General features: G+C 40.5%; 2 protein-coding genes across 6 annotated transcripts in view; one reads left to right on the top strand and one right to left on the bottom strand.

The window, feature by feature from the left end:
- LOC135207944 (uncharacterized) overlaps window positions 1-20,271 on the bottom strand; it is a 72,307-nt gene extending 52,036 nt beyond the window's left edge. For 2 of the 4 annotated variants that reach the window (XM_064239920.1, XM_064239921.1), the window contains exon 1: window positions 19,927-20,174. In XM_064239920.1, the coding sequence (XP_064095990.1) occupies window positions 19,927-20,049 (123 nt within the window). In that variant the 5' untranslated portion in view covers window positions 20,050-20,174. Of the gene's footprint in view, window positions 1-19,926 lie in introns of all 4 variants that reach the window. The other 2 variants (XM_064239923.1, XM_064239922.1) reach the window with 2 other exon arrangements.
- A 1,597-nt stretch (window positions 20,272-21,868) lies between these two features.
- Window positions 21,869-24,570, top strand: part of LOC135207942 (protein kinase C-binding protein NELL2a-like) — a 314,191-nt gene continuing 311,489 nt past the window's right edge. The window contains exon 1 of one of the 2 annotated variants that reach the window (XM_064239916.1): window positions 21,869-22,045. The gene's annotated coding sequence lies outside the window, so the exon portion shown is untranslated. Of the gene's footprint in view, window positions 22,046-22,401; window positions 22,707-24,570 lie in introns of those variants that run through there. The other variant, XM_064239918.1, reaches the window with a different exon arrangement.

Genomic DNA, 24,570 nt, shown 5'->3' with positions numbered 1-24,570 from the left:
CAACTGTAGCAAGTCAATCAATCAACTGTAGTAAGAAGCTTAGCCCTCGCTATCTACATTTTCTAGGCTATTTTATCAATTAGCCTAGGCCTTTCTCATGGGTGTTCCTGTTAGACAGACATACAACTAGACCTATGGAGGCTAGCAGGCTAGACTTATGTTATGTACAACTAGACCTATATGTTAGCCCAAATAGTGTTGTGGTGCAACTGATATAGGTTTTTATTACCATTCACAATAGCTTGATAGCTTACATAGTACTACATATGTATTGGTTAAGAATCAAAAAGCTGGTAGAAATACATAACAGCTCCACATGGGCTATTAGTACCTAGGAAATTGACTTTTTCTATAGTATTTTGGTTGCTTATTAAGATTTACCATTATTTTTTGTCCGTAACTGTAATTAACATGTAATTAACCTCAAAAGTAGTATAAGTGGCCATCCAGGACTGCAATCACGCATGCAAAGTGTTACAGGGCGGGGGTTTTTGGTTAAAAGTGGAGTTTCTTTCACTGGGGGATTCGGGGGTGGAGCCTCCCGTCTAAGGAGCATTGTTAGGATATATAGTTCCTTTCCAAGTAGCAACTGCACACGACTACAAGGAACAGTCCCAAGAATACGAAAGCCACTAGGGATGGAGGGTTCAAATGTATCGCGCTGTGTTTAGTGCTAGCCACTGGGGGGTTAATTGGTCGGCTGACAAAAAATCCCTAAAAGTAAATTCTGATAATTCTAGGTAATAACTCCGCACAGACTGCAAGGAACCATCCCATGAATAAGACACTAGGGACGGAAGGGTTAAATGTATTGTGCCATGTTTAGTAATAGCCGCTGGGGGGTTAATTACAGTTAACAGACTAAAAATACCTAACAGTAAATTCTTAATATGCGACCAAGGAAGTAAAAAGTAAAGGTAGATCTATATTACTATTCCACGGCGGCCTAGACTATGGCAGTTGCGGTTTTTCTATGCAGTTTTACCTCCTGAACAAGAATTTAAGTAATAATTATTTGGACGACCGTAATTAACCGCCAGGGGCTTGTACTAAACACGGCAAAATACATTTGATGACGCCCCAATTCCTGGTGGCTTTCGTATTCGCGGGGTTGAACGATGTGGAATGCTTATATAGAAGGCACAGGATATTGGTACGGCAGCCGTATCTCGATTGCGGTAGATATTGGTACAGCAGTGAATTGCGCATGCGTCAATTTCAGACTTCCTGCCGTGCAAATAACTTAAGTGTGGTGAGGGTACAGCAGATTCTGTCAGTGGTGCCGTATTGCACTCTTGAATTGCTGTAGGTACAGCAGTTAGCTGTATCCGTTTACCAGTTTGCTAATCATACTGTATTATGTGACCAGAGTTCGGCTTTTAGGCAAGACAGTCCCGTTTTTAACATCTGCCCCCTTTTTTTAGTTAGCAGAATGGCCCCCCTCCCCTTTATGTTTTGCTTTTGTGAATTTTGTCCCGCTTTTTGTGCTACAAAAACAAAACTATCCCAATTTTAATGGAATATAGAGCTGAAATTGTTTAATTTTGCCATTTTGCTAGCTGGTAAATTCTATTGTCTTCTCCCCGACAGCTGCAATACCCAATGAAGTGAGTTAAAAGAATATTGTCAAGTGTATAAAGGCGGCCCTTTGCAACTGCCGATGTCGGGCAGAATAAAGGGCCGAGAAAGTTAACAAAGGCAAGATGGTAGTGTATATATCTATATATAATCCTCTTTGAATCTCCTCTTAAGAGTTCTTTTCAGGGCCGATTCGATTGTTCGTGACCTACGTATATACAATTTTTGAAAGTTTGAGTCTTCATAGATGTCTATGGCTTTTTTCAACTCTTTAAAGCCTGAAAACATCTGATTTTCGGCAAAAACTAATGTATTATTCCACGGTTCATGCTGTTTCGTCGCCATTTTTCTTGCTGTCACTGGTATGCCTGAGGTGGTAAACAAGGGTTCGCGCATGCGCATTTCACTGCTGTACCAATATCTACTTCATATATAGAAATACCAAAGTAAATTTACAAGGAAACACCCGACGCGGAGCAATTACTTAAGACTAACTGAGGTTTCTTAGCCAATCCCTTCTTGAACAACCTATCATTCCCTAATGGGTAATTCTAAGCAATAATGACACAAGAACTGCAAGGAACGTTTCCGCGAATATGACAGCCACTAGGGATTGGGGTGTCCAATGCATTTCGCCGTGTTTAGTACTGGACCCTGGGGGTTAATTACAGTCGACCCCCCAAAAATGACAGTAAATTCTTAATAAGCAATCTGAATACTATAGGAAACCGTAATTTCCAAAGAAATGCCTGACGCGGTGTTTTTAGCTAGATTAACCCCCTAATGAATGGCGCACGCACGGAACCATTCCACGAAAGCATGGCAATCTGTGCAGAGCCGCTCAGTAGTTTTACCCAAAAAGTTTATGCAAGATTATGATAGGGGGAAACACCAGCGACTACCAACCCTTATCACGGTGGACAGGTCTTATTCACTCGATATTTAAATGGTGAAACAAGAATACAATTACAACTCCAAGCATACCATTCCAAAGATTGAAGTTTCGTCAACATAATGTGATATATGAAAGCCCCATACGAACTACAATAAGCATGTGACGCTCTTCGTAAAATAAGTTTTCAAGGCAGTTTTGAAATCCAATATGGCGGCTACCGTGTTGATGTACAGGTTCTGATCAATGACGACAACCATCTTTCCCAGCCTTCCCAGCACTCATTTGAACAATGTTAGCATATATATGTAACATTTATTGATCTTACTCAAGATTGCAGTTCTAAACAGCACAATAAAACAAAATTTTGTTGCCTATATTACTGAAAGTATGAAACTTTTTATTCCCGGGGTCATGGTTTGAACTGAATTCATTTTTACCTTGTAATCGGTGGTTTTTATACTTACTGCCATCACAACTGAAACTCCACAGTGCTTATTTGATTGTTATTATACACATTTTGGTCTCAATTCACTCCACATTGCACTTTAAACAAGTTGCTGTTCCTGGTTCCTAAGTGCGCGCCACAAACACAGTTACGAGCAGCACACGACGAAACTGCAAAGTTTTATTCCCTAAATTGTTTACTTTACTCGTCATTTAGTTCAACTTTAGTTATTTAAAAATTTTAATTTAATTCATGTATATTATCCCTTTTTTGCAACTAAATTACACCGAAAAATTACAGATATTTCTAAAGTAGATACAATGTAATGTTTCTAAAGTTTCGTACATCTGGCTGCCGAAAACCATAGAGGAACGACTACGGATAAGTGGATTCTAGATATTTTTTTTTTGCTTTTTTGCTTTTGCTAGCACTTTTCATTGATTTCGTCTGATATGGTTATGATCTTTATAACCGTATACCCGCATAAGTAACCTTTAAAGTTTGCATGCTAAGAATGGCAAAATCATCGTTGCCACATTAGTGGAGGCTTCACATATGCCGATTCATTATTATAAACAGTTTCCATGAATTCTAGTTGTCATAGTAATGCAATAATGATAAAATTGCTTTAATATTTATGTATATATACTTCCAATACATAGCCTAATTTCACCAATTTCAACGTTTTGTGTGTACGTAGTCTTATACCCAGTTTGGAGGGCGAACACATACCGAATGGCAACACAGAGAGAGAGAGAGAAGAGAGAGAGAGAGAGAGAGAGAGAGAGAAAGAGAGAGAGAGAGGACGAGAGAGAGAGAGAGAGACGAAGAGGAGAGAGAGAGAGAGGCGAAGGAACGAAGAAGGAAAGGGGTGGCAGTGGGAGGGGGGGGGGGGGGGGGAAAGGGCAGGTGGATCTTTTTACGCGTGTTCGTATCCATTTCTGCATAATGGAGTTTTTGTCTCTTGGTACAAGGACAAGTGTCGTTATTCTTTACGATTAGTGATTCACGATACCCTTATAAATTACGGCATTGGGTGTAATGCACTATAGCAAAATCTCGTTCTGATACGAGTGTTCGTTACAGAAATAGGTATTGCCCAAAAACGTGTTTGCACTGTCGCTGAAACCCATAGTAGGTATGCTGCTTAGTTGTCAATCAAGTTTTTTGTAATAAAGTATTTTTAACAAGCTAGCTATTGAATAAATTTGTATTTTTCTCAATCAAAACATATGCCCCTCAATGCTAACTTTCCTCTTTTAACGAGGAAAGTTAGCATTGGTCATTGCAAATTCGGCCCCATAATTTCTTATGGTGCGAAAACAGAGGCCCAGGGACCGAAAATGATTGCGTCACAATAAGGCGATAATCAGGCAGTAAAACATCTACCTATATCCAAAAAGTAAATAATAAAGATATATATGCGCATTACGATTATAACAATTACATGAATAGCTGATAATCTGCATGAATAACTGGTAAACTGTTCTGCAAGAAAGTTGAGTAAAGCAATTATTTACAGTAGGTACGAAAGCCAAGATTTCGTGACGTCATAATACAGGACTTAAACGAACGTTCTAATTCCAAAAAATAATTACTTGAAAAAATTTGAGTCTGAACCGAGTTACTTTTTCAATAACGAATATTTTCAAATTAATCATCATAAATATGTAAAATATTGATGATTTACTATTTAAAAAATTATCCAAGTGCACGCTTCGTGTCGTCTTTTACCAAAACAGTTGTTTACTAACAAACAAGCCGGTTAGGGACCGTGTTCCGATTGTTGTGATGAGTGCCCCAGCGTCTGTGAGTGCAAGTGGTGTGCGGATTTATCACAGGAAATGGGAAGTTTATTGACACAAGCGACTCCGTAAACATCGAGATGGCGTCAATCTAATAAATATTTAGAGTTTGTAAGTGAAAATGTTGAACGCGTTTTGGTGAGATTTGGACTGCCTTGTACCACCATTTCACTACCCTCTGTTTAAATCTTAAAAATGATATTGTTAAGATACAATAAAGTTTGTTCATACTTACCTGGCAGATATATATATAGCTGTATTTCTCCGAAGTCCGACAGAATTACAAAACTCCCGGCTCACGCAGTGGTCGGCCAGGTGGTTAGTACCCATTCCCGCCGCTGGGAGGCGGGTGTCAGGAACCATTCCCATTTTCTATTCAGATTTTCTATTCCCACTGTCTCCTGAGGGGAGGTGGGTGGGTACTTTGATTATATATATCTGCCAGGCAAGTATGAACAAACTTTATTGTATCTTAACAATATCATTTTGTTCATGAAACTTACCCAGCAGATATATATATAGCTGAATCCCACCTTTGGAGGTAGGGAGAGACAGAAAAGGATTTTGGAAACATATTACATGCAGATGAATAACATCTTGGTTCCTTACCTGTTAGCATAGCTGACTTCGTGATTACTGTCACCCAAGTCTGCTACTGCTTTACTAGTCTCTCCAGCAAGGTAGTGACCTATATAGCTGGTGAGTTCTAGATGATCTGTCAACGGGAGCGTGACCACAATGTGACTAGACCATTTTGACCATACTATGAGGGCAACGAAGTAAAAATTCACCACCTGACCAGCCTAACAATTTTCATTCCCACATCACTTAGGCTAAAGGAAAGGAAGTCCGGCTCAGGCGGACGACCTTACAACCATAAAACAATCCATAAAAACTCACCTCTACCCATTTCCTACAGGGTAGGATGAGTGCTACTTCCAGCCCCCAATAAAGTGTCTGCTGCGACGTATGGTCCAAGCGCATAGCAGTTCTCGTATGTCGTCTTCACATCCCGCAGGTAGTGTGAAGCGAACACAGAGTTGCTGCGCCAAAAGGTGGCACTCAGAATGTCATTGAGTGCCATGTTCTTTTGGAAAGCTACCGAGGTAGATATAGCTCTCACTTCATGGGCATTCACTTTCCACAGCTTAACATCACTGTCTTCGCAAGATGAATGCGCCTGTCTAATGGTGTCTCTCAAGAAGAATGCCAGAGCATTCTTCGACATCGGTAAATCTGGTCTTCTGACCGAACACCAATAAGTTGTTAGAAGGACCTCGACATTCCTTCGTTCTTTGCAAATAAATCTTGAGAGCCCTGACAGGGCACAGGACTCTCTCTGGTTCGTCCAATGATTTCCGCCATACCCTTAATCTCAAAACTTTTGGGCCAAGGGTTAGACGGATTTTCATTTTGCTAAGAAACGTAGGACTTAATGAACAAACAGCATTATGTCCCCTAAAACCAATATGCTTGCTAAAGGCTTGAATTTCACTAACCCTCTTCGCCGTCGCCAGAGTCGTTAGGAAAATAGTTTTCTTAGTAAGATCCCTTAAAGAGGCATTCTGAAGGGGTTCAAACCGATTTGACATTAGGAATTTAAGTACTACATCCAAATTCCATGATGGTAACTTAGGTTGAGGAATCTTTACAGTCTCGAAAGACCTTAAAAGATCGATGGACATTCTTATTATTTGCCAAATCAATTCCTCTATGTCTAAAGACTACAGATAACATACTTCTGTAGCCTTTGATTGTTGAGACTGCAAGCTTTAGGTCGTTTTCTCAAGTAGAGCAAAAAGTCCGCTATTTGGCTCACAGAGGTCGTGGTAGAGGAAATGAGTGTTCTGCAACAGCTCCTAAACGAAGCCCACTTCGATTGATAGACTCCAAGCGTGGAAGCTCTTCTCGCATTGGCGATTGCTTTTGCAACCTCTCCAGAACTAGAAAAACCCCTCGCTCTGACCAACTTTTTGATAGTCTGAATGCAGTCAGACTCAGAGCGGGGAGGTTTCCGTGGTATCTCTCGAAGTGGGGCTGTTTGAGTAGATTGTTCCTCATGGGCAATGTCCTCGGGAAGTCCACTACATAGGTCATGACCTCTGTGAACCACTCCTTTGCTGGCCAGTAAGGAGCGATTAACGTCAATCTCGTCCCTTCTGACATTGCAAACTTCTTCATCACTTCTCCCAGAATCTTGAACAGGGGAAATGCGTAAAGATCCATCCCTGGTCCAGTCCCAAAGAAGTGCATCTATTGCTATTGCTCCCGGGTCGAGCACGGAGAGCAATACAACGGAAGCCTCTGTTTTCTCGCGGTCGCAAAGACGTCCACTAGAGGACGTCCCCATAACTTCCACAGCTCTCGACACACATCCTGATGCAGAGTCCACTCGGTCGGCAGCAGTTGACCTTGCCGACTGAGGAGATCTGCCCGGACGTTCTCCACGCCTGCAACGAACCTCGTTAGAATCGTTACTTTCTGAGTTCTCGCCCATAACAAGATCTCTCTTGCTAGGTTGAACAATGATCGCGAGTGAGTCCCTCCTTGTTTTTTTATGTATGACAGAGCTGTAGTATTGTCTGAATTTATACTGAACTATCTTGTTTGAGACTTTCTCTTTGAAAAACTGAAGTGCCAAGTATATGGCCGCTAGTTCTTTGAGATTTATGTGCCAGAACACCTGTTCCCCTCTCCAGGTGCCTGACACTTCCTCCCGCCCTAGTGTAGCTCCCCACCCGGTGGTGGACGCGTCGGAGAGAACAACACTAGGTCGGGGGGCTCTGAAGTTTGAGGGAAGTCCCTTCCGAAAGTTTCACAGGATCGAGCCACCACTTTAGGTGATCCTTTACCTCCTTTGGGATCCTTAAAATTGTCTCCAATTTTCTTTGTCCTCCCACTTCTCCTTCAGGAAAAACTGGAGAGGTCTGAGATGTAGTCTCCCCAAGGAAACAAACTTCTCCAGCGAGGAAATGGTGCCCAGCAGACTCATCCATTCCCTCACCGAGCATGATTCTTTCCTTACAAGAAGACTTGATATTTTTTCTAATCCTTGCTGTTGACGTCCCTGGGACGGAAAAGCTCGAAAAGCCACTGAATCCATCTGAATCCCCAGATACACGATGGACTGTGTGGGGATCAGCTACGACTTTTCGAAATTCACTAGAAGTCCCAGGGACTTTGCTAGAGTTAAGGTTGATTGAAGGTCCTTCAGACACCTTTCTTTCGACGATGTCGAATGAGCCAGTCCGTCTTAGATATAGAGAGATCCTTATGTTTGCAAGATGAAGCCACCTCGCCACATTCTTCATTAGAATTGTGAAAATCATTGGTGCCGTACTCAGACCGAAGCAAAGAGCTCTGAATTGGAACACTCTTCCCTTCATAACAAAACGCAGGTATTTCTTCGATCGGAGATGTATCGGACGTGGAAATATGCGTCTTGCAGGTCCAGTGATACCATCCAATCGTTTTGTCTTAAGGCCGCAAGCACTGACTGAGGTGTCTCCATTTTGAACGTCTGTCTCTCTATAAAAAGGTTTAGACTGCTCACATCTAAAACTGGCCGCCAAGCCTCCGACTGTTTCGGCACCAGGAATAACAAACCTGTTGTAAGGAAAAGCCCGGGGGAATCTGAATGTCCTCGACTTGTTCTATTGCTTTCTTCTCGAGCATTTGTTCTATCAGATCGTACAAGATCTGTTGTTTTTCTCCATGGTAAGAGGGTGATAGATCTATAGGTGTTGTGCACAATGGAGGAGGCTTCAGGAAAGGTATTTTGTATCCTCGCTCGATGACGTTGAGCGACCAGCTGTCTGCCTCTATCTTCTTCCAAGCTTCTGCAAATAAATGAAGCCTGGCACCTACTGGCGACTGAAGGACTCCCTCCTCATTTTTTTACCTCTGGACTTAGACTGAGCTCTGCCTCTAGAGAGTCCTCTTCCTCTAGGAGAAGGTCTAGAGGATGCTCCACCTCGAAAGGGCTTTATTTTCTTGGAAAACTGGGTTCGTGTTGAAGTCGAAGGAACCGCCCAGGACGTCTAGAAGATTGTGCTAAGAGATCCTGAGTAGCTTTTTCCTGCAGACTTCCAGCTACATCTTTAATCATTTAGCCTGGGGGAAGAGATGGTCAGAAAGAGGGGCGAAAAGCAAATCTGCCTTCTGTGTTGGAGAGACTGCTTTGGTAGTAAATAAAGTTTACAGTAGATCGCTCTCTTTTTCAGGAGCCCTGCACAAAAATGTGAAGCCAATTCCTCTGAACCATCTCTGACGGCCTTATCCATACAAGCGAGAACACTGGATAGCTCCCCCAAGCTAATTGAGTCTTGACTACGAGACTTAGTGTCAAGCAGCCCCAAAACACCAGTCTAAGAAATTAAAGACTTCAATTGTCGAAAAAGACCTTTCAGATGGTGGTCTATCTCCGCCGGTTGTCCAAGTTATTTTAGCTGACGAAAAGAAGAGACCTTCTTGGCTGCGTCAACCAGACTGGAAAAGTCACCTTGAGCCGATGCGGGAGCCCTTAACCCGACATCCTCACCTGTATCATACCAGATCCCAGCCTTGCCGCAAAGTCTTGAAGGAGGCTGGGCAAAGGAAAACTTTCCTTGAGCTTTTCTAGACTCCATCCAATCTGCACCTTCTTAAAAGCTCTCGTAGTTGAAAGAGACTTGTCATTTTAACAACATCCAGGAGTCTTATTTGTTTTTGACAACGAAAACTGAGAAGGAGGCGACGAGGTGCTGCGGGTTGAAAACTCTTCTCCAAATGAATCTCGAAGCAATCGAACCAAAACTTGATAATCGGAAGAATCTGACACAGCGGGTTGATCCTCTTCCGCTTCTTCTGAAATATCACTTAATCCTTCCTCATCTATAGGAGCGACCAAGGGGACTCCCGAGGCTGGTGGTACAAGTCCTTTCACTCCGAGCTTTAATGAAGATCGTTGTTTTGACGTGCAAGGAGCATTCTGAATATTAATATCGAAAGATTCAGATAAAGCGGAGCCGGTACCAATTTCTTGCTCATTTTCTCGATGGGAATCTTTTCGGAAAGCCCGATTGCAGTTGAGGTTCCATACTAATACCTTGCTGTGATACCTGATGGATATGCAACAAAGCGTCCGTTTGAACGTCTCTCTTCGGTCATCCGGTCCGAGCGTCAAGCTCGGCGTCCAGTCCAGAGGTCAAGCTTGGCGTCCAGCCGAGAGCGTCAAGCCCGGCGTCCAGCTGAGCGTCACGCTTGGCGTCCAGCCGAGCGCCACGCCCTGGCGTCACAGGTGAGCGTCAACGCTCACGTCTGTCCCCCCCCCCCCCCGAGCGTACCTCTTGTCTAAATAGGCGTCCCTGCGAACACTCCGCTCCTTCCAAGCCGAACTAGGAGCGTCGAGTTTCTCAGACTGTAGACGGCCTCGTTTCGCAACCATAGGATCGTCGTTCTTGTATAAAGCGAGCCTCGAGAGACTGGGCGAAATTTCTTCCTTTCGATCTCAAAATTCCTCGTAGGAAGTTTCTCATGCACTTTCTCCAACTGCAGGTGAGACGTACGAAATCTAGAATGAGTACTCACAGGCGAAAGAGACGATCGGTCCACCCGTGCAGGAGACCTCTTAGATCTTTTAATCGGTAATCTATCATCTTTTCTTCTCGGACGAATTTCTGATTCTCTCTCCGCCAGCAACGAAGCAAGTTGTTGTTGCATCGACCTGATAACACTCTTTGTAGTAGAAGATTCTTTCAGGAGAAAAACTGATCCTATGAGAAGGCGAGGGGCGAGGGGGGGGAAGCCCTATCCCTTCTTACAGGACCCGTTCTAGTTCTCTTCTTAGAACGGACTAGGCCGCTCCAAGGCGTCCTCGTCAGATGACATCATAATTCTCCTTTGAGGAGTCCATGCAGCAAAACTCTCCGGTGAAGACCGCAAACCAACAGGGGAAAAAGGACGTGAAGCGTCTTCTTCACTGCGATCGAAGACTCTGGCGCCTGTGCGACACCTTGAGTTTTCGATCTTTTTTGCGGTGGAGAGTAATCCAAGTCTCGAGGCGAAGCCCGTAATGAAGAAGCAGCGCAAAGAGACTCTGCGTCCTCCTCTGAGAGACTACTGACGATAGCCGCCAGTGCGACATTTAACGTCATAGCTCTTTTCAGAGGACGTGAGCGTTTATCATGCTCCAACTCCTGTTAGGGGAGGACGCCTCCGAGGACGGAAAAAGCCACTCGCGGAGGATACGCGCACTCGCACACTCTTTGCAGAATGGGGATCGTCTACAGGGTCTGCCGAAGGGACGCCAGATCGGTGGGGGTTCCCCGTAACCCTCCTGCGGCTTTCGACATGTCAGTCTTCCTGGCTTGGAAGTTCGACAGAGGTCCAGGCCTAGAGGCATTATAGGGCCGATCTGACGCCCCTCACAACACTGGGGGCACTTTCACTGCACTTTTGTTCACTAATAATGCTTTTACCCTCCAAAGCGAGCACTTTAGATTCTAGGTTACGTATTGATTCCAGAATCGTAGAAAGGGCATTGTCTTCCACTGATTTTTCAGGGCCCGAAGGCACAACATTTTCAGGGCCCGAAGGCACAACAGATTTAGGTGTACCAACTACTGAATGTATAGTAGGAGAAACCTTACTACCCTTACTTCTACTGACTGATACACTCATGGAGGAAGATCTCCGTATCCTATCACGCTCCAATTTCCGCACATAGGATTCATAAGCCTTCCAACCCGAATCAGACAGACATTCACACTCCTTACAACGGTCATTTATAACACACGTATGTTTTCTCTACAATTATTACATATTGTGTGTGGGTCTACCGAACCTTTCGGTAGCCTCACCTTACAACCTTCCATACAACACACTCTTGGTGCTAGATAAACTAGTCCCAGACATCTTAGTTACAGGAAAAAACCAAACCAAATTCAAATCCAATCCACTATCAGCGTAAGCCTAGTCACAATCCACGTTCGATAACCAAAAAAAACAAACAGGATACTCAAGTAACAGAGAAGTTTTCGAAAATCCTAGACGGAGGTGTTTTGAAAACAGTTGTATCAACACCGGCGACAGAAAAAATCTGAATAGAAAATGGGAATGGTTCCTGACACCCGCCATGCCCAGCGGCGGGAATGGGTACTAACCACCTGGCCGACCACTGACGGTGAGCCAGGAATTTTGAAATTCTGTCGGACTTCGGAGAAATACAGCTTATATATATATCTGCTGGGTAAGTTTCATGAACAAATTTGGCCTTAATTTCTAACTTTGGAGAAAATATTTTCTTCGAAAGGAGAGTAGAGGTCTTTAGCTCCATTTCTCACCAACAACAAGTCGCGACTGATGCCCATCTCCAATGTCAAGACGCGTTATAGGGTAAAACACCACGGCAGGCCAACCCTCATCACGGTGGACGGGTCTTATTCACTCGATATTTAATTGGTGAAACAAGAATACAATTGCAACTCTAAGCATACCATTTAAAAGACTGAAGTTTCGTCAACATAATGTGATATATGAAAGCCCCATACGAACTAAAATAAGCATGTGAGCTCTTCGTAAAATAAGATTTCAAGGCAGTTTTGAAACATGGAAGGTTCTGATCAGTGACGGCCACCATCATTCCCCAGCCTTCCCAGCACTCATTTGAACAATGTTAGCGTATATATGTAACGTTTATTGATCTTACTCAAGATTGCAGTTGTAATCAGCACAATAAAACAACATTTGTTGCGCTATATTAGTGAAAGTATGAAACTTGTTATTCCCGGGGTTATGGTTTGAACTGAATTCATTCTTACCTTGTAATCGGTGGTTTTTATCCTTACTGCCATCGCAACTGAAACTCCACAGTGCTTATTTGATTGTTATTATACACATTTTGGTCTTAATTCACTCCACAGTGCACTTGAACCACGCTGTGGTTCCTGGTTCCTAAGCACTCACTCCGCAAACACAGTTACGAGCAGCAGACGACAACACTGATTATGAGATGCAAAGCTTTATTCCCTTAATTGTTTACTTTACTCAATATTTAGTTTAACTTTACTCAAAACAAAATGTTTATTTAATTCATGTCTATTATCCCTTTTTTGCAACCAAATTAACCCCCAAAATTACAAATGTTTCGGATGTATACTTACGAGCAGACGACGTGAGGAAAAATGACTCATCGTTGCCAATCTAGTGGAGCGTCACACATACGCCGATGCGTTTACAAACTGTTTCGATGAATTCTAGTTGTCATAGTAATGCAGTAATGATAAAATTGCTGTAATATGTATGTAGGGTAGAATATCACGACAGGCCAACCCTCATCACGGTGGACGGGTCTTATTCACTCGATATTTAATTGGTGAAACAAGAATACAATTGCAACTCTAAGCATTACCATTAAAAGACTGAAGTTTTGTCAACATATTGTGATATATGAAAGCCCCATACGAACTAAAATAAGCATGTGAGCTCTTCGTAAAATATGTATTCAAGGCAGTTTTGAAATCCAATATGGCGGCTACGTTTTGCATGGACGGTTCTCATCAGTGACGGCCACCATCTTTCCCCAGCCTACCCAGCACTCATTTGAACAATAGTTAGCATATATATATGTAACGTTTATTGATCTTACTCAAGATTGCAGTTGCAATCAGCACAATAAAACAACATTTTGTTGCCTATATTAGTGAAAGTATGAAACTTGTTATTCCCGGGGTTATGTTTGAACTGAATTCATTCTTACCTTGTAATCGGCGGGTTTTTTATCCTTACTGCCATCACAACTGAAACTCCACAGTGCTTATTTGATTGTTATACACATTTCGGTTCTCAGTTCACTCCACATTGCACTTTAAACCCGTTGCTGTTCCTGGTTTCTAAGCGCGCGCGCCATAAACACAATTACGAACAGCAGACGACAACAGACGACGAAACTGCAAAGTTTTATTCCCTAAACCGTTTACTTTACTCGTTATTTAGTTTAAATTTACTTTATTTAAAAATTTGATTTATTCATGTATATTATCCCTTTTTTGCAACCAAATTACCCCGAAAAATACAGATATTCTAAAGTAGATAAAATCAAATGTTTCTAACGTTTTCGTACATCTGGCTGCTGAAAAAACCATAGAGGAACGAATACGGAAAAGTGCATAGAGGAACGACGTTTTTTTTTTTTTTTGCTTTTTTGTTTTTGCTAGCACTTTTCATTGATTTCAGTCTTTATTAGTATTTTGAATTTCTTTAATAATCGTATGCCAGAAATAAATGTAACCTTTAATGTTTGCATGCTTTAATGTTTGCATGCTAAGAATGGCAAAATCATCGTTGCCACATTAGTGGAGGCTTCACACATACGCCGTTCCATTATTATAAACTGTTTCCATGAATTCTAGTTGTCATAGTAATGCAATAATGAAAATGATATATATACTTCCAATACATAGCCTAATTTCACCAATTTCAACGTTTTGTGTGTAGGTCTTATACCCAGTTTGGAGGGTCAACACATACCGAATGGCAACAGAGAGAGAGAGAGAGATAGAGAGAGAGAGAGAGAGAGCTGAGAGAGAGAGAGAGAGAGAGAGAGAGAGAGAGAGAGAGAAAGGAAGGCGGAGGAAGAAAAGAAAAGGGACCTGGAAAGGTGGCGGAAAAGGGTGGTGGGGGAGGGGGGGGGGGGGGGGAGAGGGTAGGTGGAGCTTTATACGCGTTCGTATCCATTCTGCATAATGGAGTTTTTGTCTCTTGGTACAAGGACAAGTGTCGTTATTCTTTACGATTAGTGATTCAAGATACCCTTATAAATTACGGCACTGGTTGTAATGCACTATAGCAAAATCTCGTTCTGTTACGAGTGTTCGTTACAGAAATAGGTATTGCCCAAAAACGTGCTTGCACTGTCTCTGAAACCCATAGTAGACATGCTGCTTAGTTGTCAATCAAGTTTTTATAACCAAGTATTTATTACAAGCTGGCTATTGAATAAATTTGTATTTTTCTCAGTTAAAACATATGCCCCTCAATGCTAACTTTCCTCTTTTAACGACTTTCTGGTCATTGCAAATTCGGCCCCATAATTTCTTACTGGTGCGGAAAACAAAAGACAGAGGGCCCATGGACCGAAAACGATTGCGTCACACTACGGCGATAATCCAGCAGTAAAACATCTTCATATATCCAAAAAGTAATAATAAAAGATATATATGCGCATTACGATTATAACAATTACATGTATAGCTGATAACAATCTGCATGAATAACTGGTAAACTGTTCTGCAATGACAGTTGAGTATAGCAATTATTTACAATAGGTACGAAAGTCAAGATGTCGTGACGTCATAATACAGAACTTAAAAGAACGTTCTAATTCAGAAAAATAATGACTTAAATTTGAGTCAGAGTCGAGTTACTTTTTCAATAACGAATATTTTCAAATTAATCATCATAAATATCTAAAATATTGATGATTTACTACTTATTTAAAAATTAGCTAAGAGCACGCTTCTCGTCATCTTCTACCAAAACAGCTGTTTACTCCTGGCTTGTTTGTTGGTGAGAAATCGTGTTTCGATTGTTGTGATAAAAGTGCTCCAGCGTCTGTGGGCACAAGTGGTGTGCGGATTTATCACAGGAAATGGAAAGTTTGTTGACACAAGCGACTCCGTAAACATCAAGATGGCGTCAATCTTCGAAACATTTTTTTAGTTGTAAGTAAAAAATTTCTAAAGCGTTTTGGTGAGATTTCCACTGCCGTGGGCGCCATTTTCAGTACCCTCTGTTTCAAATTTTCTTAAAATTTGGCCTTAATTTCTAACTTTGGAGAAAATACTTACTTCGAAAGGAGAGTAGAGGTCTTTAGCTCAGTTTTTCACCAACAAGAAGTCGCGACTGATGCCCATCTCCGGTGTCAGGACGCGTTATAATGTACTTTTTCGGAGGGTGGCTAGCGTTGATTGTAGGTGGCCTGCTTGGCCTGCTGTGATATTTTACCCTATATATAATACAAATAGATACGGTAATTTCACTTATTTCCCCGGTTTTGTGTAAGTCTTATACCTAGTTTGGAGGGTAAACACATACCAATTGACAACACTGATAAACAATTGAAGAGCGCAAAACGCCGCAAAGAATGCCGTAGTCCCCTTGAATAAGTGCTGGTAAGAGGTTGGTTTACGATTGTTGTGATGAAAGTGCCCCAGCGTCTATGGGTACAAGTGGTGTGCAGATTTAGCACAGGAAATGGGAAGTTTGTTGACACAAGCGACTCCGTAAACATCAAGATGGCGTCAATCTTCGAAACATTTTTAGTTGTAAGTAAAAATTTCTAAAGCGTTTTGGTGAGATTTCCACTGCCGTAGCCACCCTTTTCACTACCCTCTGTTTAAATCTTAAAATTTGGCCTTAATTTCTAACTTTGGAGAAAATACTTACTTCGAAAGGAGAGTAATAAAGGTCTTTAGCTAAGTTTCTCACCAACAACAAGTCGCGACTGATGCCCATCTCCGGTGTCAGGACGTGTTATAATGTACTTTTTCGGAGGGTGGCAAGCGTTGATTGTAGGTGGCCTATTTGGCCTGCTGTGATGTTTTACCCTAACATACTTTTTTTGGGGTTGTACACTTTGATCGTACATGGTCCACCCCTGTACCATGCGGTTTTTTACCCTAGTAATATTGGATGTCGCATAAGGGCCTAATCTGCTTTAGGCCTATAGTAGCCTAGGGTATTGTTAATTTGAAATAAACAGTAATCCATAGGGGGAAAAACATCAGTTTCAGGCCAACCCTCATCACGGTGGACGGGTCTTATTCACTCGATATTTAATTGGTGAAACATGAATACAATTGCAACTCTAAGCATACCATTTAAAAGACTGAAGTTTCGTCAACATATTGTGATATATGAAAGCCCCATACGAACTAAAATAAGCATGTGAGCTCTTCGAATTTTAAAATATGTTTTCAAGGCAGTTTTGAAATCCAATAGGCGGCTACGTTTTTCATGGACGTTTCTCATCAGTGACGGACACCATCTTTCCCCAGCCTTCCCAGCACTCATTTGAACAATGTTAGCGTATGTATGTAACGTTTATTGATCTTACTCAAGATTGCAAAGTTGTAATCAGCACAATAAAACAAACATTTGTTGCCTATATTAGTGAAAGTATGAAACTTGTATTCCCGGGGTTATGGTTGGAACTGAATTCATTCTTACCTTGTAATCGGCGGTTTTATCCTTACTGCCATCACAACTGAAACTCCACAGTGCTTATTTGATTGTTATTATACACATTTTGGTCTCAGTTCACTCCACATTGCACTTTAAACACCCGTTGCTGTTCCTGTTTCTAAGCGCGCGCCATAAACACAATTACAAACAGCAGACGACGACAGACGACGAAACTGCAAAGTTTTATTCCTAAAACTGTTTACTTTACTCGTTATTTAGTTTAAATTTACATTGTTATTTAAAAATTTTGATTTAATTCATGTATATTATCCCTTTTTAGCAACCAAATTACCCGAAAAATTACAGATATTTCTAACGTAGATAAATCAAATGTTTCTAACGTTTTCGTACATCTGGCTGCCGAAAACCATAGAGGAACGAATACGAAAAGTGCATAGAGGAACGACTACGTTTTTTTTTTTTTTTTTTGTTTTTTTTTTTTTTTTTTGCTTTTTGTTTTTGCTAGCACTTTTCATTGATTTCAGTCTTTATTAGTATTTTGAATTTCTTAAATAATCGTATGCCAGAAATAAATGTACCTTTAATGTTTGCATGCTTAATGTTTGCATGCTAAGAATGGCAAAATCATCGCTGTTGCCCACATTAGTGGAGGGGGCTTCACACATAACGCCATTTCCATTATTATAAACTGTTTCCATGAATTCTAGTTGTCATAGTAATGCAATAATGATAAAATTGCTTTAATATTTATGTATATATACTTCCAATACATAGCCTAATTTCACCAAATTTCAACGTTTTTGTGTGTAGTCTTATACCCAGTTTGGAGGGTCAACACATGCCGAATGGCAACAGAGAGAGAGAGAAAGGAAGGCGGAGGAACGAAAGAAGAAAAGGGATGGCGGTGGAGGGGGGGGGTGGGGGTGGAGAAGGTAGGTGGAGCTTTATACGCGTGTTCGTATCCATTTCTGCATAATGGAGTTTTTTGTCTCTTGGTACAAGGACAAGTGTCGTTATTCTTTACGATTAGTGATTCACGATACCCTTAAATTACGGCACTGGGTGTAATGCACTATAGCAAAATCTCGTTCTGTTACGAGTGTTCGTTACGAAATAGGTATTGCCCAAAAACGTGCTTGCACTGTCTTCTGAAAACCCATAGTAGACATGCTGCTTAGTTGTCAATCAAGTTTTTATAACCAAGTATTTTTTACAAAGCTAGCTATTGAATAAATTTGTATTTTTCTCAGTCAAAACATATGCCCCTCAATGCTAACTTTCCTCTTTTAACGACTTTCTGGTCATTGCAAATTCGGCCCCATAATTTCTTATGGTGCGAAAACAGACAGAGGCCCATGGACCGAAAACGATTGCGTCACACTACAGGCGATAATCCAGCAGTAAAACATCTTCATATATCCAAAAAGTAAATAATAAAGATATATATGCGCATTACGATTTATAACAATACATGTATAGCTGATAACAATCTGCACGAATAACTGGTAAACTGTTCTGCAATGACAGTTGAGTATAGCAATTATTTACAATAGGTACGAAAGTCAAGATGTCGTGAGTCATAATACAGAACTTGAAAGAACGTTCTAATTCAGAAAAATAATTACTTAAATTTGAGTCAGAGGCGAGTTACTTTTTCAATAACGAATATTTTTCAAATTAATCATCATAAATATGTAAAATATTGATGTTTTACTACTTATTAAAAAAAATTAGCCAAGAGAACGCTTCTCGTCATCTTCTACCCCAACAGCTGTTTTAATTTACGCCTGGCTTGTTGTTGATGAGTGCCCCAGCGTCTGTGGGTGCAAGTGGTGTGCGGATTTATCACAGGAAATGGGAAATTTATTGACACAAGCGACTCCGTAAACATCGAGATGGCGTCAATCTTCGAAACATTTTTAGTTGTAAGTAAAAATTTCTAAAGCGTTTTGGTGAGATTTCCACTGCCGTGGCGCCATTTTCAGTTACCCTCTGTTTAAATCTGTTTAAATCTTAAAATTTGGCCTTAATTTCTAACTTTGGGGAAAATACTTACTTCGAAAGGAGAGTAGAGGTCTTTAGCTCCGTTTCTCACCAACAACAAGTCGCGACTGATGCCCATCTCGGGTGTCAGGACGCGTTATAATGTACTTTTTCGGAGGGTGGCTTGCACTGATGGTAGCTGGCCTGCTGGCCTGCTTTGATGTTTTACCCTATATAGGCCTATATATAATCAGAAATTAATAGTAAGAAGCAACTATGGCCCGTCGTGATTCGAAATACAGTACATAAGCATACAACGAAGAATTAAAAAGTAAAATTAGAATTAACACGAAATTACGAGGATTACGATCCACTTAGGCCTACCCTAGGCCAATGAAATTCAAAATATGCATTAAATAAATATTTAAAGTAAATAGCAAATATAGCCTACTGATTCGAAAAATACAATAATATACATATAAAATTACGAATTAAAAGTAACGCAAAATGACGACGGTTACGGAGTTGCGAATCGGTAGGCCTAGTCTTAGTCCCCAAGGTCTATATAGCGTAAAACTGTCAGCATAGCCTATGTTATGACTAAACAAGTATGAAATGGATTAAATAATAAAATTTAAGCAATAAAGTATTGAAAAAGACCCTAGAAAAACATGGCCGACAACTTAGGCATTCCAGCCCTAGTTAGTCTAGGCCTATGTTACGTAAAACTAGTTTGTAAAACTAGCAGCATAGCCTGCGTTATGAATAAGTACGGAATGGTTTAAATAATAAAATTTCAGCTATTAGAGCATTGAAAAGGATCATCCAAAGTAAATGAATAGAGAAATATGGCCGACAACTTACGACTTTACGAGTCTATTCCTGTTTGTCTAAGTCAACTATGTTTACGTAAAATTGTAGCAGTCTACATTATGAATAAGTACGAAATGGGTTAATTACTAAAATTTCTGCAATTAGAGCATTGAAAAAGACCCTTAAAAGTAAACGAAACCAAGAAACATGGCCTCCGGACTTACGGCTTTCCGGCGCTCCTCAGCTTCCGAGTGGGACATGGGCGACCCCACGATCACAATCTTATCCCTCCTCTGCCCGCTGTCGACGAAATAGGTGACGAACTGTTTCGTGTAAATGGGCGGCATAATAATGAGCCTAAAGAAATTACATAGATCGCATTTTACAGCACGAAATTAACGAATACGAGTGAAGCTTGTCTTACCCAAAATGGTCGCTTGTTCTTCTCAAGGATGGTCGACGCGAGACGACGACGAGGCGCAACGCTTGATTTTGTTTCCGCTTTTTGAAATGGCGTTTGGCTTTGATTTTCCGTCTGGAAAATTCAATCAGAGTCTTTGGCTCATCGAAATTGTGCGAAATTAGGTAAGAGATGGGTCCAAATTGTTGTGGAAAAGGGGGGATTTTTTTAATTCGCTCGGAACGCGTCACTGCCATAATATTCAATTTCGTTTTTATTTTCTAGATTTTTATGTATGTTTGTCGTTAAAACAATTCATTTTGACATTTTAATCATATAAAAATGGTTTAAATTTCAATAAAAGATCGTTCATAACCGCTCTATGACATGGTGAATTTTTAATTCACATGGAACGCTTCACTTCCATGATGGGTGGACAAGGAGTTGTTTGTGAGACGTAGCAATTTTTTTCGGTAATGTCGTTGTATCTAAATGTTTTGTCCGTCCTGCTCCTGTCCATTTGCAGCTTTCAAAAGCTTTACCAAAAGAGAATAGAAGTATAAACTTACTTGTATTTCTCAATGACTTCCTTTTAAAGGCGCTCTCCAGTATATATTGTTTTTGGTATTGTTTGGCATCTTGACAACAACTTTCACCAATAACTAATAAACCATTTATTTCTACAAATAAGCTAGAAATGGTGGCAGAAAAAGTGGTTAAGTTAGTGATTGTACGACAGCACTTAACGAACATAAAGAGCTTTGGGTGCGAGCAAATACATATTTTAAAATAATGACTTTTAACGGTTTAGTTAAAATCCCAAATGCCAAAAGACGACAGAAAGTAATAGTGTGAAACCACGTCAACTGTCGTCGTTTATGGCATTTAATTTCTAATTTTAATCAAATATGCACTTTATACACGTATGGAAATGATAATTTCAGATATCATAAATGAACCTCTGAAGACAGAAAAATAAATAGACCCCTTAATAACTCGGAATAATGGACTTATCTAGTCTACGATTACAGCCCAAACACACCAATATTCTACTCGAGTTAATTATGCCTCTATTATACTCTCTTTGGAGACATACACACGCGAAAGCAATTCGTTTCATTGTGTCATTTAACTTGCTTACGTAGTTTTTTTTTTACAGTTAAATAAAAATCGTAAACTGAATACAAGCAAAGATGACCTACTATAGTTGAGAAGCCTCAGCTAGCCTGTGAATTGCTTTTGAGGAAATTATTTGCAGATATATCTTAATGCCTTGTTAAAGTCAGGATAGCTGTTTTTTTAACGTTCATACTTGAAATAATCAAAAACACATCAGCGCGCATTCAGTGAATAAAAACACGCTAAGACATACCAAAGATGTACATTTAGAAGTGAAATACATTATGAGGTTTCCTATGTCTAGCATAAAAGAATTTCTAAATGGTTGTAGTACCTTTTCATAAAGTTTTCCAGAGGATATCGTGTTTCTCTTCCGTCTACGTAGCAATAGGAGTCTTATTTAGTCCCCTTTCTTAAGTCTGTACTCTGTAATTAATTCTGAACTATTGACGCAAGAACAGAGAGGGTTTACCCATTGTAATTTCGCCTGCTCTGTAACGTATCTGCTCATTAGATGGGCGATCTCCTGATGATCACAGCGCCATCTATTAGACAATTTACTATTGTTTTATAACGTATTTTACGTATAGCGTACAGTTTGTTTGTTTATATGGTGCTTTTACGTTACATAATACATCATGCATGGAACCAGTGATTATTCAGCAACGGGAAATACCGTGCTGTAGGCAGCCACGATAGCAGAAACAGATATTACAAGAATTTACTTTATGGCTCCTTTCAGGAGAGGACAAATTTGATTAGCTGACTTTACAAAACGGAAATGGAGACCTTTATTGTCAAGTCTTTTTGATAAGGAGTTTGTTGTAAGTCATGTCACAGTTATCCCACAGAGCTATAAAGGTACCATTCCTTTTCACTGTCCTGTCATGGGAGCTGAATTGCGAAGTATGCTGTGGTCCACACAGCCCTTTAATCAATATTTTGTGGAACGACGAACAGGAAACAGATCTTGCCATATCCCTGTAGGTACTAAACTTGTAGGTCTAGTATCCTCTGTATACCGTTACAGAAGTATGCCATCTACGCTGAATGTTCGTTAAAGTTGAAATTCTCGTATATACAATGGCCACGCCGAAGGTCGTTTGCTTGTCAGGCAGTTGGTAGTTGGCATACTATGGGCATAATTGGGCCAGGAACCAGGGGAGACTAGCATGTAAACGGGCATGAGGCATGGTCACTTGAGTAACAGCATCACAAAGGGTTCCACGCTGCCAGCCTCTCTCATGTATCATTTAAAGAAAAAAACGATCTGTCTAATGTTATCTACTTTGTTTGTAAACGTAAACAAAGGACTACTGCGTTATTCCGTGTTATTTAGTATTTTCCCCATTGCTACACAACATTATTTAGTATTATTTAATTTGTGAATGTTAAGATGATATAAGAGACTAGTTTTAAAAAATATAGATGTGCTGCTACTATAGGTAAATAGGATGCCAAACTCAACAAAGGCATAGAACAGTTGTAAGTGAAGCACTTTTGGTTATTAATTGCTTATTATCTATTTCTATCTGACTACTTTAATTATTGGTAATCATTTTATATGCAAACTAGGCAGCCCTTCCAGCCTAACCTGACATGCGTTGTATAGGCTTTTAGGCGTTAATACTATAGTATGGGTAGGCCTATTGTTTCTGGAATCAGGCCTACCAGCTGCTGTAGATGCTTAGGCCTAACATTTTGGTTATATTGTTAAGTCTTCGCTTGTTACATTTGTTATTTTATTTAGTTTGACCATTAAATTTGATTCAAAATTAGGCTAGCTACTAACCTAAACCCTTCCAGCCTTACCTAAATTTCGAGCCATAGGCCTAGTCGTGACCAAGTTATTAGATGCAAAAACCATCGAGTTTGCAGTTTAATGGTATTTTGGAATTCCTATTAATATTGGTGTTTCAGACGAACAGATACATTTATGTAGGGTAATACCTAATTGCTAACTCAAATGATCTGAAGGCAGTAAGGGAGGAGTGGAGTGTTCATTTTTTTTAAGACTCCTGCCATTTTGCTCAGAATAGTAATTTATATTTTTATTGGGTAATACACATCAGAACAAATAATTTCTTCTCAATACATAACCTGCGCAATTGCCTAATAACAGAGAAAAAAAAAATTATAATCAATTTACGACTCGGAAACTAAGACAGTACCGCCTCCCTCCTCCATAGCTAATATGTCAAAATTGTAACCATTAAACCCCCCTAGGTTATGTTAGGTTGGTATTTTTAGGTTCTTTTAGTCCACTATCCTTTCCTAGCCATTTTTGCATGAAAAATCCTAAATGGTTTTTCATCCACAAATGGCTGGTTGGAGTCTCCCAAAATTGCTGGCTGGATTGTCGAAAAAATTACCAAGTGAAGAACATAATTTCGATTTTCTAACTTCCTCCTGTTTAACAGCTGCAGCCATGATGAGAAGGTTGTACTAGAGACCGCAGAACCAGATCCCTTTCATACAGTAATTGCTTGCTAATAATCATTTGTTGCTTGTCTCATGCATAACCAGGGTGTCACTGGAACAAGTGGCTCTTCCTTGGATTCAGTATCTTAGGTTGTACTAGAGACCGCAGAACCAGATCCCTTTCATACAGTAATTGCTTGCTAATAATCATTTGTTGCTTGTCTCATGCATAACCAGGGTGTCACTGGAACAAGTGGCTCTGCCTTGGATCCAGTACCTTAGGATATTTTAGAATCATTTGGGTTATGGTCTTTGATCTTTGTTGAAATGTTACCATTCTTATGATCATGCCAGTTATATTCCCATGTTTGCACACTCTCCATGCTTGTGCCTTTTGAATGCATGTGCCCTATTTGTGCCCATATGCTGTATGTACGTCTTGTTCTTAAATGCTGCATACTTATACACGTGCACTGTCTGTGCTCACGTACATGCACTACCTGGGGCCACATGCTTTGCGTTCCATGCCTTGTCCTGCGCAATGCAGGCCAGGACATTATTCTTGCTATTGCTGACTTGCTTGACCTCTGCGTGTGTACATTTACTACTATGTGTCTATGCAGCATTTTTTGTGTGCATAGTCAGTGCTCTATTTTCACAAAGTACCAGGACTAATTTTCCAGCTTGGCCACTCCTGTGTGCAAACAGGACTGCTTTAGGTTAGCAGTTCAGATAATTTGTAATCTACTCAAATATATTGGTCCATGGCTGTACTCACAACATATTTAGGTTGGAGCAGTAGCATCCCCATTCACAAGAGCCTTCTAGGGTATATGCCATTTTCCTCACCAGTATTGCAGGAATCAGTTGGTACCAAGGATTTTTTTTACCTTTGTAATCCATGCAAACAAGTTGGAAGACTTCCCAT

Source organism: Macrobrachium nipponense, chromosome 34 (genome assembly GCF_015104395.2).
Source record: "Macrobrachium nipponense isolate FS-2020 chromosome 34, ASM1510439v2, whole genome shotgun sequence".
NCBI lineage: Eukaryota > Metazoa > Arthropoda > Malacostraca > Decapoda > Palaemonidae > Macrobrachium > Macrobrachium nipponense.
This window is presented reverse-complemented; position numbering and strand designations above follow the sequence as displayed.